Genomic DNA, 15,828 nt, shown 5'->3' with positions numbered 1-15,828 from the left:
GACATCCCACTCTCTATTTTTGCCATTAATGTATCAAAATAAAAATAAAGTTCGCATTACTACAAAGGAGTGTTGTATAACCTTTTAAATCCATTGGAACAATGATGGAGAAGGTGGCACATAGAATGGAATCATGCGATACTTTTTGAGTTCCATTCTCTTCAAATGTGATCAACTGTAACATGATATTTGGAATGGCCCAAAGACATATCGGTATGGATATGGATACATATCTCTTGATAAGATTAGGTGGTGTCTATCCATAACCGTCGGTATTTATCTTTAACGGTATAGATATGATATGCATATGTATACATACGCATATCTTGATAATGTATAGATATACATCTGTATAGATACATATCTCTTGATAAGATATGAATAAGAGTGGATAGAGAAAGATGACGAGATTGGGGGCCTATTGGCTTCTGCCATGGCTGTTTCTGCCACTGCTCTCACAATGGTGAAAGCAAGATCTGGGTACCTGTATCCAAGCAAGATCTGGGTATCCACATCCATTGTTCATAGCGATCTGCCTCTACATCCACCTCTGAAAACAACTTATTTGCAATATCTGCAAAATAGTCATTGAGTCGTGGTTCGACTCTTTAATAGGTCTCTCTACCACCTCTCTGCCTATTTTTGTCTATAGATCTTGATTTTTGGTCCAGATCCGTCTGAAACCTCGCCATCCACCTTGATCTAATCTTTTCTGATGATCGAGTTTTCCGTTACTCAATCTTGTCTGATGATCAAGTTTTCCTTTACTCAATCCCATCTGATGATCGAGTTTTTCGTTACTCTATCTCGTATGCTGATTGAGTTTTTCGTTACTCGATCCCGTATGTTCCAAAGGCCCGTTGGTAAGTTGTTACTTGAGTTCTCTAAAAACTGCTAGTTTTTTGTTACTCGATCCTATTTGATGATCATGTTTCCTGTTATTCGATCTTGTTTGTTGATCGAGTTTTTCGTTAGTCGATCTTGGATTTTTCGAAGGCCTGTTTGTCTGATGTTGATCGAGTTTTCCGTTACTCGATCCCGGATGTTCTTGATGCCCTCTATTCATGAGGTCCGTCGTGCTTGTTGTTCAAGCAATCTAAGCAGTGGTCTGAGTATGGAGACCACTGCTTCTATCTGTCACGCCACAACAATCTAAGCATTGATCAAGCAATCTGAGCATGGTGATCACTGCTTCTATCGGTCAGCCACAACAATCTGAGCATTGATCAAGCAATCTGAGCAGTGGTCTGAGCATGGAGACCACTGCTTCTATCCTTCACACCACAATAATTTGAGCATTGAGACCACTGCTTCTATAGGTCACGCCATGAACAAGAAGACCTAAATATTTATGCAACTTATTGTTCAAACTCCTGATCACAAAGCATCTTGAGTTTGAGGGAGGGTGTTCATGTATGGATATGTATCATACTAACACATATCATAATGGATATCATAATGGATATGCATATGTATGGATACATATCTTTTGATAAGATTAGGTAGTGTCTGTCCATAACCGTTAGTATTTATCTTTAACTAGGTGGTGCCTATCAATAACCGTTGGTATTTATCTTTAACGGTTATTGGAACGTATGGATATGGATATGTATCAGATATGCATCTAGATATATATCTATTGATAATGTATGGATATGGATATGTATCATACTGATACTAGTATGGATATGTATCATATTGATACTAGTATGGATATGGATATGTATAGATACATATCTCTTATATGTATATAGATACTAGTATGGATATGGATATTTATAGATACATATCTCTTGATAAGATTAGGTGGTGTCTATCTATAACCATTGGTATTTATTTTTAACTGGCCGTATACGGAGTCTTGTATATTTTTAATTAAAAAAATAAAGATTATTTTCTTTGTCATATTCTGGAATAATCTTCTATGGGGCCTAAAGCCCAAATATATAAAAATACATACTTGAGTTTCAATATGAGCTTTCCAAAAAGAAGAATATGAGCTATCCAAAAAGAAAAAAAAATATAGCATAATATATTTCCAACAAAAGAAGCGAGATGCGCATAAAAGAAGGGTTGCAAGTTGAGTTATCCTAACATGTCTCTATAAATTTGAAAAAGCATAGGGAAAACGCACCGTGAACAGACAAGAATATAATGAACCCTTTGCCACCTTGCTGGTTTTGGCATTCGGCATTTCAGTCTGAATCATGCATAGCAGTGACTGCCATTGGTTCGCGCCTAGCGAGTCTCCGACGAACATAATTGCTTTTCCTTTCATCTTCGATAGGAAGTCAAGAGCATTGAATCTACAATAATAATACACAGCCGAAATAAAAATAATAATACCAATCTTAATAAAACCATGAGAGAAATGTAACATAATCCAGCAATTTATCAAAAAGTATCCAAGAGATGAAATAATTGAGTAGATGTATTTCTACATGATGAAGTACAAAACTTAAAAATGTCAAGATAGTACCTCGGTAAATCACAAGCACTGGGTTGGCATCTATACTCGAGATAGAGCTTATCAGGCCGACCATTCTTCACACAGTCGAATTCCGGATCGATGAAGGCTCATTTAGAAGAGTCATATAGAGGATAGGACCCATCATAGACCCATGTGCCTTCATATAAATTGCAGCCTGAGACTGACAATTTGCCCGGAAATAATTTACCACCATCGTATTCCCTACTCCCGGCAGTTGCTTCGTTTAGGACCAGGCTCCATAGTGAGAGAGCAAGGGCAGAAGCGAGGAGCAAATCCCAACCCATATGAACAGTTGGTTCACCTCACTATTTCTCTGATTTTTTCTTGGTTTTATATACAACCATAGATTGCCTCTCTCAAATTGAAAAACTTGCTTTTATAAGGAAGAAATGGGTGCATTAGGAGATTTATGGGAAGGATGATGGATTGTGCAGAATAAAGGCAAGAGGGACTGAGCCCCGTTTTAGTTTCTTGATATGATTAATGTCATTTAAGTGAGGCGATTTTTCCAATAAAGATTGAATTTGATTGTATACATTATTAGGAATCTGACATCCTTTCCCAAATGAAGATTAGATTTCCTTGTATGTAATATCCTCAATGTACAGACACTTGCCTCAAGCCAAGTGCTCACCACGGGTGAACCCATAGGGCGAGGCTGAGTTACTTGACTGAATCTTAGTGAACAAGGGCTTATGAGGGCACACATGGGGTGGGGGATGGATCACCATTATAGCGTGACAGCTTCTCTCCCAAGTCCAAATACATACAATTGTACATTTTCATCAGAAAGCACGCCACACTCGTTAATTTTTGTTACACTTTAATTGCCTTTACTTTTGTACAATGTTTTTAGCACACATGTAGTTTAGTTTAGAGACCCTGCAAACCTTTTTCTTCAACCAATTCAATGCTTTTAAGCAAGAGAAAATACAACCGGCAAATTAACTGAAAGAGAAATAAAAATCGTGAAGGAAATCACAATAAAAAAGAGAATACGTGGAAATAAAAATCATGAAGAAAATTACAAAAAAAAAGAGAAAACGTGCGTATGCAACTATTCCGACATAGGCCCATAACTATTCTAACACGAGCCCCTAAGCACAAGAGAAAAAAACACATCCTCTCTCTCAAAAAAACACTTTCTTTATTAATCAAAATTCAATCTCTTTCACATGTGCGCATCCTCCTTTTATAAATTTAAATCACCATCTCACATACTCTCAAGACCTAGAGATAACCCCTAATCTATCTCCCAACTAGAAACCAAAAAAGATAACTAAATAAATTCCTATCAAGTCATAAGCTTTCCTAAAATCGTTAGTAACAAAAAGAGGATAAATTTTTCTGATTGAAAACCTTCCTACAAAAAAATACTAAAGGATAAACTTCCTAGAGAGAAACGTGACCTACTGGCACAACTCTAACTAAAAACCTACTCACCCTTGCTATATTGAGGAAAACGAACTCTTTCAAAATTTAAACCAAAAAAGTATTCCTCAAAAAAAAAAAAAAAAAAAAGATTTTATCAAACTAATTAAAAAAAATCTTATTTTTAATAATTAATCTTAATAAATAAAATAAAATATCTAACCAATCTCAAAATAATAAAAATAATATTAAAATTTCTAGCCACACCATTTTTTATGCCAAATGGACCTTTGGCCTTCTCATGATGAGGAAATTTGATCATATTCGAACTGGACGTCTCTTCATTTTGTGAAATTTGATCATATTTGCCCCTGATGTCTCTTCATTTTGTGAAGAATGCTCTCTGACCCTTCACCAGATTTTGTGGAAGACTTCAATTATTTTTTCAAAAATGAAACGTATAAAAAAATTATATATTTAGGCACAGCTCTCCCTTTAATGGGAAAGTTTTTGCAAAAATTATGCGGAGACCACCCCACGTTTTCTCTGAGTCAGGCCTGTTCGATATGAGGAACACCAAGTAGCCTAGTTGTTCAGTGTTCTTAATATCAGACAAAACTTCCTAAACTATCTGAAACTAGAAATACTTGACTCTCTATATGTGAGTTTTATTAATTTAAATTCTTGTTACTTCTTTAATATAATAGAATGTAACTAGGATAATAAAATTCAGTATAACAGTATTGTTTCTATTCTAAAATATTTAAAAATTGAAATATTTAATTATTGAAAGAGTTCCTCTAATAATTTCTAATCTATCATTTTAGATATTTAATTTAAATTTTTAATTAAATTCTTATTTTTTATTTAATGTTTTAAATTTTAGAATTGGAATATAAAATTATATATATAAAATGATAGAATGGTAGAATAGATATCTAAAATAGAATTAAAATTAGATACAAAAAAGTAATAGATAAAAGAAAATCTACTGAAAAATAAAATACATTCAAATACAAATAAATATAAATAAATTTTGACAAAAATAAATTTAGAAATAATAACAGTAATCAAATTATATTCATTCTATTATACTTATTAAATGACAAGAATTTAAATAATACTTATGATAAGTCTAATTTTACGACTTAAGAAGTTGAGCTGTCCAACGTTACAAACACCAAACAGCAGGGTTGGGTTGTTCGATGTTATTAATATTAGACAGTCCTAACTAAGAGTAATGGCAAAATGCTTATGGGATTTCCTATAATGTCCAGTGGTTGAAATGTTGGGGACCAGTGAGCGTATATTTGAAGGAAAAAAACATGAAAAGGTTGCGGGTTGGGGCTAGTCTCTGGATAATTTTCAAGAAAATTTTCCCATACTGTAATAAAGGGGTTAAAAAGGTGTATTTTTGTAATTTTTCCTCAAAAATAAAATGTATTTTTATGATAATTAAAATATCATAAGTTTATTTTTTTAAGTGATTGTACCATTAGAAACAGTGTACCAAATCTATAATACATTTTCTATGACTTCTTAATTTCAACGAATACATTCAATTTATCTTGCTTTGATTTCTAACAAGGAGTAATTTTCCTTGCTTTGATTTCTAGCATGAAGCCTATGACTTTGACCATTTCAACCAGAGCAAAGATAATATTTGAGCCATCCGATATATTGGATTTTCTCCATTTTAGGAGCTCCAAATACATATTTCCTGGAGTGGATAGTAGTGGGAAAGATGAGATCAATTGACAATATTGTTTGGTCAGGAGAGCAGATTTAGAAGGGAAGATCAACGATATCATTTGCTAATGACTAAAGAGAGGTATATCTCTCGTAACTCAAAATTATAATACTCATTGAGATAGTAGATTTTTAGTTGCCAAGGCCGTGGATGTAGCTCTATAAAGAACCACATAAATCGTGTGTTGTGGTGGTGTTTATTTTATTTATTTCTCGCATTTGATTTATAATTGTATTAATCTACTTCGTATTTAGCCAATCATATACATGATCTTGGAGGGATATCAGTATTTGGGACTCCCTATTCTATAAGCTAGGGGTCAAGGAGAACCCAACAATTGGTATCAAAGCACAAGTTGTGTACAGGGCTCAGGTTTATATGAAGAAAAAGATGAATGGGGAACCTAAATTTGTACAAGGTTTAAGGTGGGGAAATATGGAAGCGAAGTGCTTATGAAAATTCTACAATGGAGGCAAGTGAGAAGAAATTAAAAAATCTTTTCAATGAAGGTTGCCAAAACAATTATAATAATTTTACTATCAAGATGAAGATTGTTGGGATTGGTGAGTGTCAAATCACTATATTCATATTTTGTTTTAAAGATTAAAAGTATTATGGTAAAAAAAAAATAGCCTTTCATGCTTCTTGGGAGGCAAGAAAATAATATCTATATAAGAGAGTAAAAAAAAACGTAACACACATCCTTTTGAGGGTCGCCTTTTGGGGTTCATGAGAAAATATCTCCAAGAAGGAGATGGACCTCCCTGAGAGAAAGAGAGTTGGCCTCTTAGAGATTCCCATGGGATCTTGGGTTGGTAAAGTTTTCATTTCTAGAGAGAAAAAATCTCTTGGTTACTCTCAATGTATTGTTTCTGGTAGCGGCTAGTGGTGGGAAAGATTAGATTGATCGACGGTGTATTTCGGTCGTGAAGGTGGGTTTAGAAGGGAAGATCAGCAATGTCATTTGCCAATATCTGAAGAGAGGTGTATCTTTTGTAAACCAAAATTATAATATTCATTGAGATAATAGATTTCTATTTGCCGAGGCCATGGATGAAGCCTTACGGGGTGAACCACGTAAATTATGTATTGTGGTGCTGTATTTTTTTATGTTTTATTTATTTCTCATACTTGATTTACAATTGTATTCATCTATTTTTTATTTAGCCAATCATGTACACGATCTTGGATAGAATCCCGGTTCTGTAAGCGAGGGGTCAATAATATGGTTTACCATTTTGCTTGTCATTCTACGGCATACTATTTCACGTTCCAACTGCTGATAGATATGTTCAAAATATATAGTTTAAATTTAAATAAAACCTTTTGTTTCTTGATTACTTGGCTTTGGAATATTGAGTTGGTGGCTAAGGCATTAGGGCCGCCAAGCAATGTCACAAATTCCAATCTCACAACTAATCCACGCGGAGGAAAATTGAGTTTTCCTTGCTCCTCCTTTCTTCTTCTCACACTTTTTGGTCTCCCACTTTTTTCTTTTTTCAATTTGAACATGTGTGTGGCCAATATGTTCCATTTGAAATCAATTTACTAACTAGGGCTTACACAATGCTTCCTTACAAGTATATCGTCCACTTGCTCAGTGAAAATATTATTCATTCTGGATATGAAACTTTCGGATCCACATATCGATCAACAGATGATTATTTGAGAAACAAAATTTTTTATTTGAGTTCATTGGCACTTAGATCTGGCAGCCAAAAATTTGGACGGTTCTATGTTCAATTTTATAATTTTTTTTTTTTCACACCAGTAAAATATAAGTTTGATTTGATTTATTTATTTTTTTTTTCTGGAAGTTGGTTGCTTGGTTTAAGACAAATTCATCCCAAGATGTTGGGTCCTAAAAATACTCCCACACTGACTTTTATCAAAGGGAGGAAATGGACAGTATGCTCCTCAGGAGCAGGAAGCCATCTGAGTTATTATATCATCTGTTATTATATAGCATAGTAGAAGAAAATGCAACCCAAAAAATATCAGGGATGCTAAAAAATGGCTCTCAAATCCCAAACTGACTTAATTTTCTTTCTTCATTAGAAGAATTCACCCCCATCCTATTTATGTAGAGACCCCCATGGCCTTTGGATTCAAATTTTGTCTGCTGTTTAGATATCAGCCACAATATATTCAAAACAATTTGACAAACTCTCATCATAAGAAAAATGAAGGGGAAAAAAGATGGTCCCTGAGAGGTCGAAATATCAGAAGAAAAGAGCAGTATAGAGGAGAAGATTCCATGTATCAGGAAGACCTCCTACACACCAATGGAGGCAGTCGCGACCTTTCCGATTGCTGTAGATAGAAATGTGGGCGTCCTTCCGAAACTGGGAGAGGGTGGTTATGTTCAGGAGGTACGCGGGCCTTTCCATGTTCTCCAACACATTCTCTAGTAATGCCATATGCGGTAGAGGCCCCGCCGGGTATGTCGACCCAAAAAACGGTTGTGTCTGTCCAACGCATGTTTCAGTGCCTGTGCCATTCCATTCAATCCCTCTGTGCACACCCAAATTAAGATCATCAAGACAACACTCTATGTGCCAACAGAATTGGAATTGGGACTCTTGGAGCCTCCTTTCTATGGAAAGCTGCCGGACAACCTTTATGGTTCCTTTTAAAGATGGAATTAACATTTCTGCGAGGAGTCTTGTATCCTCTTTTTAAGCCAAATTTCAAGAAATGTCAACTCCACCCTAAATAGGTTGAATTGATATTTTCTAGAAATCAAAAGTTAAACACACATAACCTAATGTTGTTATTATTATTTATATTACTACCACGTAACCTAATATCGTTATTATTATTAATATTACTACCACTGCTGTTACTATTGTTCTTATTAATGTTATTCTTTAAATACAAAAGTTTATATGAAGGTGAAGCCCTAAACAATCAAATTAAGGTGCACAACAAAAATTCACTAGAAGAGATCATTTCAATACCCAAAAATGTTCAAATCAATTATCTCAACCTCAAGATGAATGGACATGAGAAAAAATGGTATATTGAAGTCATACTATATTACTGGAAAAATATTTGATATTTTTAATATTATAATATTATAGCAATAGTGGATCCCAATTAATTGGAATAGGGTCCAGTTTGGATCGAGCTGAGGCTCTAAGCAATCAAATTTGAGCTCACCTTTAAATAGTGTCGAGAAATGTGGTTTCAATTCTGAAAATCTTTCTAATAATCTTAAAATATATTTTCATATTAAATTATAAAATTTTAAGGTTAAAAAATAGTATAGATCAAGTAGATTTATGAACATTTGAAAATTTTAAAAATTAATGGTCCAAAAATTGCTTACAAGATGCACTATTTTCAAAACTTGAAATCCATTTTTTTCTCATGTCTGTGCATCTTGATGTCGAGATGATTAATTTGAGGATATTTGATCAGCAAAACAATCTCTTCTAGTAAAAAATTTTAGTTGGGCTCTAATTTGATTGTTTAGAGCCTGGGTTCTGTATAAACTTTTTCCATTGGAATAAGGCTTGGCTGATGATGTTGATTATAATAATTGCAGATATGATATTATATTAAGGATGTTCTACAAAGAGACCGTTTATTTTTGGAGCCGATTTCTATTCGGCCACGTCCGCATATGTAGAAATGCAGGCCTATTAATAAATCTATTTTTGAGATTGATTTTTGGACTTAATTTTTAAGGACATGTAATATCTAACAGGGAGAACATGAACATGAAAATTATAAAAATCATGAATAATAATTATAGTAAAAAATCATTTGGACCATTAGTTTCTATTGTTTTTAGATGGTGGACAACAATGATTGTGACCTCTATGTACAAAAGATAAATGATCTTTCAACAATCTCAATATATTATACTAATATACTACAATAAATATAATATTTTATTAAAAAAATGTGCAATCTCATTATATTATACTAATATACTACAATAATATTATTATAATATTTTATCAGAAAAATGTTCAATTAAGGATAGTATGAGAATGCAGCTAAAAAACAGTACTCAAAGGCCCAAAGATGGTATTGACTTTATTGGGTTACTTACCGATAGTGGCTTGGAGTAATCCCCTGAAAGAAGACGTTAGTCTTGGAGGTATCAACCTTATCGTCGGACCATTTGGCCCACGTCTTCATTGCTTCGAAGAAAGCCAAGGTTCGATTCATGTCCTTGAATACCCTGTTCCCCACCTTAAAGTAATCCCATCTGCCCAAACCAATTATCTTCCTAATTCTACCACAAATATAATATATAACACTCATGTGGCGAGAGCAAAAACTTGTTCATCCTCAAAACATAAAACAATAAAAACAGTTGGGGTGGCAATTGGGTCAGGATAAACGGATCCGAGTCTTGGTCCAAGTCATCAACCCGATGGTTGAGTTCGGGTCGAAAACCCTAGACCTCTTGACTTGAACATATCCACACACACACATATATATATATATATATATATATATATATATATATATATATATATATATATATATATATATATATATATATATATATATATATATATATATATATATATATATATATATATATATATATAGGGAAAAGTTGAGGTTAGCCTACTAGCTAATAGGGCTACAGTGTTAGCTCTACGGCCCAAATTAAATTTGGGCTGATCTAACAGTCACAACTTCATTTCGTAATATAATTTTAATATTTTTTTTACAAATTCAAATCACATGAAATTTTAGGTGTCATTTCTTCTCATCAAGGTGCACATAATAAAAATATTAAAAAATAATTCTCAATGCGTAAATTGCTCAAAATACCCTTAAAACATTTAAGAGATATTATAGTTAATTTATTTTTTATGATTTTTTTATATTTTTATTAGATTCTCCTATTTGTAAAGAATAGACACTCAAAATTTTAAAAAATTTGAATTTATAGAAATATAAAATTTAAATACAAAATGCAATCGTGACCACTGGATCGGCCCAAATTGAATCTGGGCCGGTGGGCTAAAACTATAGCGTTAGCTAGTGGGCTAACCTCAACTGTCTTTCTCTCTCTTTATATATATATATATATATATATATATATATATATATATATAGGGTCTTGTTAGGCTACACCACTTGTGGTGTAGACCCTTAAGGTGCTCTGTATTTTTAGACATTTAGCCTTATAGTATAGTAACTTTTTGTTTAGAGGTATTTTAAATAATTAGTCAAGGGCAAACTAGAAATTCTAATAAAAACAAAAGCTTTTATTAACAATAGTGGACAATGATATCATCGATATTGTGTGTGGCATCACCCACAAGATGGATTTATTATTTTTTAACTACTAACAGAATGTCACTATTTTTTTATAAAAAAAATCGATTCTACCCTTCTAAATGACAAAAAATGCCCATACTTGAAAAAAATTGTTTTACATATCTAGGGTGTTTTAGTGTCAAAATGTTAAGCACTTTCACTACCAAGTGGTGTAGCCTAACAAAACCCATATATATATATATATATATATATATATATATATATATATATATATAAATATATATATAAAGAGAAAAAGTCTTTCCACCTCCTATAGGTAGAAATAAATAGTGATTTTACTTATCTTCATCACCGTTCAAAGTTTATCGAACGGTCACGATTCTTTGGTAGTGTTTTAGTTTTCATTTTTTTGACAAATCAGAATAACTTAAAATTTGGAATGTGTGTACATCTTAGTGATGCGCATGTAATAAAAAAATATAAAAAATAATAATTCTTAAAAATAAAATTTACCAAAATACCCCTGAATTTTTTTAGGATATTTTGGTCAATTTGTTTCAAGTAAATATTTTTTTTATATATTTTTATAGGTTATTATACTTTTTATGAACACACGTTCTAAATTTCAGGTCATTCCGCTTTGTAAAAAAAGAAAAATGAAAAATGAAACGCTATAAAACAATCGTAACTGTGCGATGAACTTTTGACGGTAATGAGGGTAAGCAAAATCACTATATATATATATATATATATATATATATATATATATATATATATATATATATATATATATATATATATATATATATATATATATATATATATATCACTAGGATTAGGCCACTAGCTCATATGAACATATGAGCCCAACAGGCCAGAATGAATCTGGGCCAATCTGACGTTCACGACCTCATTTCGTATTTTAATTTTAAATATTTTTTTATAAATCCAAATCACTTGAAATTCTAGGCGTGTATTCTTTACATCAAGGTACATCTAATAAAAATATAAAAAACATTATTCACAAAAACATGACAAAAATACCCCCGAAAACTTTGGGGGTATTTTGGTCCATTTATTTCATGTAAAATATTTTTTTGATATTTTTTGAAGATTAAAATACTTTTTATGAACGTGTTTATAAAATTTCAGATGATTTGGATCCTTAGAAAAATAAATAAAATTCAAACACTATCGGACATCCGTATTCATTAGATCGCCCATATTCAATCTGGGCCATTGGGCTCATATGTTCATATTAGTTAGTGGGCTAATCCCAGCTTTTTTCATATATGAAAATTTTGAGATTAGCTTAATAGCTCATATGAACATATGTGTTCATATGAGCCCAACGATCTATACTGAATTTGGGCCGATCTGACGGTCACGACCTCATTTCGTATTTTAATTTTAAATTTTTTTTATAAATCCAAATAATTTGAAATGTAAGTTGTGTATTCTTCAAATAGAGAAGAATCTAATAAAAATATCAAAAAAATAATTTGCTAGAAATAAATTGACAAAAATATCCCTGAAATATTTTGGGGTTATTTTGGTCAATTTATTTTTTACGAATTATTTTTAAAATATTTTTATTCGGCACCCCTTGATGAGAAGAATGGACACCTAAAATTTCAAGTTATTTAGATTCATAGAAAAAATATTAAAATTCAAATACGAAATGAGGTCGTATCTGTCAGATAAGCTCATATTCAATTTGAGGTGTTGGGCTCATATGTTCATATGAGCTAGTAGCCTAATCACAATATTTTCATATATATATATATATATATATATATATATATATATATAGTTTATATGTTGTCGATACTCTAAACAATCAATTTTGAGCCCACCTCAAAACTTTCACTAGAAGAGGCTGTTTTCAAATTGATCATCTCGACATCAAGATGCATGGACGTGAGAAACAAAAAAAAAAAAAAAAAAAAAAAAAAAAAAAAAAAAAAAAAAAAAAAAAAACAATATATATATGTATATATATATATATATATATATATATATATATATATATGGAAAACACTACGCAACACCTATAGGCGAAAATGAACTTTCATTTCGCAGTCACGATTGTCCGGTATTGTTTTATTTTTCATTTTTTTTTACAAATCGGAATTACGAGCTTGTTTTTATCAAAAATAGGGGAATCTTCAAAAATATAAAAAATATATTTTACATGAAAAACATTGACCAAAATACCCTCGAAATGTTTCAGGGGTATTTTAGTCAATTTTATTTTTGCAGATATATATATATATTTTTACTAGATGTGCCTCAATAAGATGTACATACCCTCCAAATTTCAGGTTATTTCAATTTGTAAAAACAAAATGAAAAATAAAATACTACCGAACAATCGTGTCAGCGCGATGAAATTTTGACGGTGACGAGGGTAGGCAAAATCACTATTAATTTTCGCTTATAGGTGTTGGGAAAACTTTTCATATATATATATATATATATTATTTATTTATTTATTTAATAGTTTAATATTTGCCAATATATGTATGATGTGTCTGTGTGAGTAATTGAAATATATTGTTTTGAATACTTTTTTTAAAAACCTTTTGTTTGGTTCTAGACCTAGATCCGAACTAGAGTCAAGTCCGAGTCAAAATTTTGGACCCAATGAGTCGGGTCCAAGTCCAACTCCAAATTCTTGGACCCGAGTTGGGTTCTGGTCGGGCCGATTTGACTCATTGCCACCCTTAAAAAAATGGGGACAAACGTTTCTTACCCTTTAGCATCGTCATTGCGTTGCCACCAGTGCCACGAATTGAAGAACAAAATATCGACTCCTAGCCACACATCCGCTTGTTTCATGGAATCAAGTACGAGTGCTCTGCCAGTAGGTTCATTCACTATGTCTACAAGGTAATGAGACAGATAATAGGAGATATTCACTGCGTAGTCCTGTTCATTCCCATTTTAATTACATAAGAACAATGATACAAGGGACAAGAAAATACTATGATCAAGCCATCATTATCACCAAGCATTTGATTTTATTCGCTGGATGAGGTGGATTTTTTTAAATAAAATAAATTAATTTTGAAAGTTAGGAACCGATCTCAATTAGTATGGAAAATTTGATTTTATTCGCTGGATGAGGTAAATTTTTTTAAATAAAATAAATTAATTTTGAAAGTTAGGAACCAATCTCAATTAGTATGGAAAAGACTTTGACGAAAATAATTATAATCTTGGAATTAAAGCTTTCACAAGTTATTATAATATATAATAGTGCATGAATCTTGACTTGTTGTCTTTGGTCATCATCATTTCTTGGAGGATAAAATACCTTTTTTGAAACATGGGACTTTTGGACTTTCTTCCAAGGTTTAACGAAGGGCATGTTTACTACCAGACCATTTAAAATCAAATTGGATGGCTTAAAAAGTGTTTCACGAAGTTAGAATAGTTTTTTTGTTTTTTTTTTTTAACTTTGAATCTAGTCAACGATATACTTATAACAACTTGATTTAAAATTTGATAGACAAGAGCGATTATGATTCATTGTGCTATATTCTCTTTTTGTATACTTTTCCTTCAAGTATTTGGTTTCAACATACCACACTTTCATTCATTTCTCTCTTGTCTAGTGATAAGCTAAATCACCATCCCATTGAAATCATACTGCTGAGAGGTTTATGATTGGATAAAAAACTAAAAAAATAAAGTCCAACAATAGTTGAACTCGTTGGTTATCTCTATTAGGGTTTTGTAAAATAAGATTTTCTTCCAAGGTAAAGACAATTCTCAAATCATCATAAAAAAGAATCAAAATTAAGTATAAAATATTTCTTTATGGACTTGGTATAGAACACAATTTTTATGAAATTTTTTATAATTTTTATATAACTCGAGTCATACCTTGATACTTGGCTGAGCAAGGCACCAAGCCTATCTAACTCAATTCAGTCCGAGTTGACTCAACCAAATTTTTTAACACTCGCATGGATTGATGAATATTGCTCTCACTGCACTTGGCAATTAAGAAATATCCTTGCAAATTTTTCCAATCATCCTTGGATCCAATTATGATAAAATAATGGATTTTGAGCTCCTAAACCCACGATTTGATGATCATAAAAAAATAGGGTGTAGAGTTAATCCTTGAGCGGGCTTAGATAACAAGAGGAAGGTAAGGGACCTCTTTCCCATGTCTATGGAAAAAATGAATATTTCAAAAATGCAAAAATGAGAAAGCATAGGCATGTGTATAGGAAAGAAGATCAAAGGAAACCCACCGGGGATAGAAAAGAAAGTACTGAGCCGTTTGAAACTAGGGTTGTCTGAGTAGCTGGTGCACCGGTTTGAATCATGCATCCAAGTGACTGCCACTGGTTCAGGACCAGCGAATCCCCCACGAACAATATTCTCTTCCCCTTCATCTTTGACAAGAAGTTCAGAGCGTCGAACCTAAAATGAAATCAACATACCATTAAAACAAAACTAGTAACAGAAAAATGGAAATCAATTTACTCGGATAAGCTAAGCTACGGGATGCCCTTCAATAGATGATACCTCGGCAGGTCACAGCCATCCGGTTGCCATCTATATTTGCGATAGAGGTTATCCGGCCTTCCGTTCTTTACGCAGTCGAACATGCTGTTGTGGAAAGTGCAACTCGAAGAATTATAATAAGGATACGATTCATCGTATACCCAACGGCCGGCAAAGATGTCGCAGCCCGAAGATAATTTTTGGCTGCTATTTTCTGAAACTCCTGCAGTCGCTTCTTTAAGAGAAAAGCTCCATAGGATGAGAGAAATTGAGCAAATGAGCAGCAATGGAGAACCCATATGAAATGAGTCACAGGATGACAAACCCTAGAGTTTTCTTGCGATAAAGTGCAAACATTCACATGCTTACATACTCTCTTTTTCCCCCTACTGTTAAACCTCTCTCTCTCCATCTCTAATGAGAGAGAAGATGAGCCCCT

General features: G+C 32.5%; 1 protein-coding gene across 2 annotated transcripts; it reads right to left on the bottom strand.

Moving 5' to 3' along the window:
- Positions 1-7,645: 7,645 nt before the first annotated feature.
- Positions 7,646-15,804, bottom strand: LOC148783861 (protein trichome birefringence-like 38). 2 transcript variants are annotated; one of them, XM_088867069.1, is made up of 5 exons: positions 15,411-15,804; positions 15,134-15,305; positions 13,621-13,796; positions 9,676-9,834; positions 7,646-8,126 (listed from the first exon to the last, which is right to left on the bottom strand). In XM_088867069.1, the coding sequence occupies exons 1-5, from the start codon at positions 15,686-15,688 to the stop codon at positions 7,835-7,837; spliced, it is 1,077 nt and encodes a 358-aa protein (XP_088723195.1). In that variant the 5' UTR covers positions 15,689-15,804; the 3' UTR covers positions 7,646-7,834. The 2 variants fall into 2 exon arrangements, with proteins under 2 accessions (XP_088723195.1, XP_088723200.1); XM_088867074.1 differs by having other exon boundaries at positions 7,923-8,080; positions 15,411-15,800.
- Positions 15,805-15,828: the final 24 nt, after the last annotated feature.

This window comes from Amborella trichopoda, chromosome 1 (assembly GCF_054954075.1).
Source record: "Amborella trichopoda isolate Santa Cruz 75 chromosome 1, AtrichopodaSantaCruz75HAP2 v2.0, whole genome shotgun sequence".
Lineage (NCBI taxonomy): Eukaryota > Viridiplantae > Streptophyta > Magnoliopsida > Amborellales > Amborellaceae > Amborella > Amborella trichopoda.
This window is presented reverse-complemented; position numbering and strand designations above follow the sequence as displayed.

What these genes read in the sequence shown, in the direction of transcription:
- LOC148783861 (XM_088867069.1), bottom strand. Translation starts at nt 15,688, where the DNA reads ATGGGTTCTCCATTGCTGCTCATTTGCTCAATTTCTCTCATCCTATGG. An exon ending in GATGGCTGTGACCTGCCGAG is followed by an intron (nt 15,306 to 15,410) that starts GTATCATCTATT and finishes ATTTCATTTTAG; the next exon opens with GTTCGACGCTCTGAACTTCT. An exon ending in CGCAATGACGATGCTAAAGG is followed by an intron (nt 9,835 to 13,620) that starts GTAAGAAACGTT and finishes TGGTTTGGGCAG; the next exon opens with ATGGGATTACTTTAAGGTGG.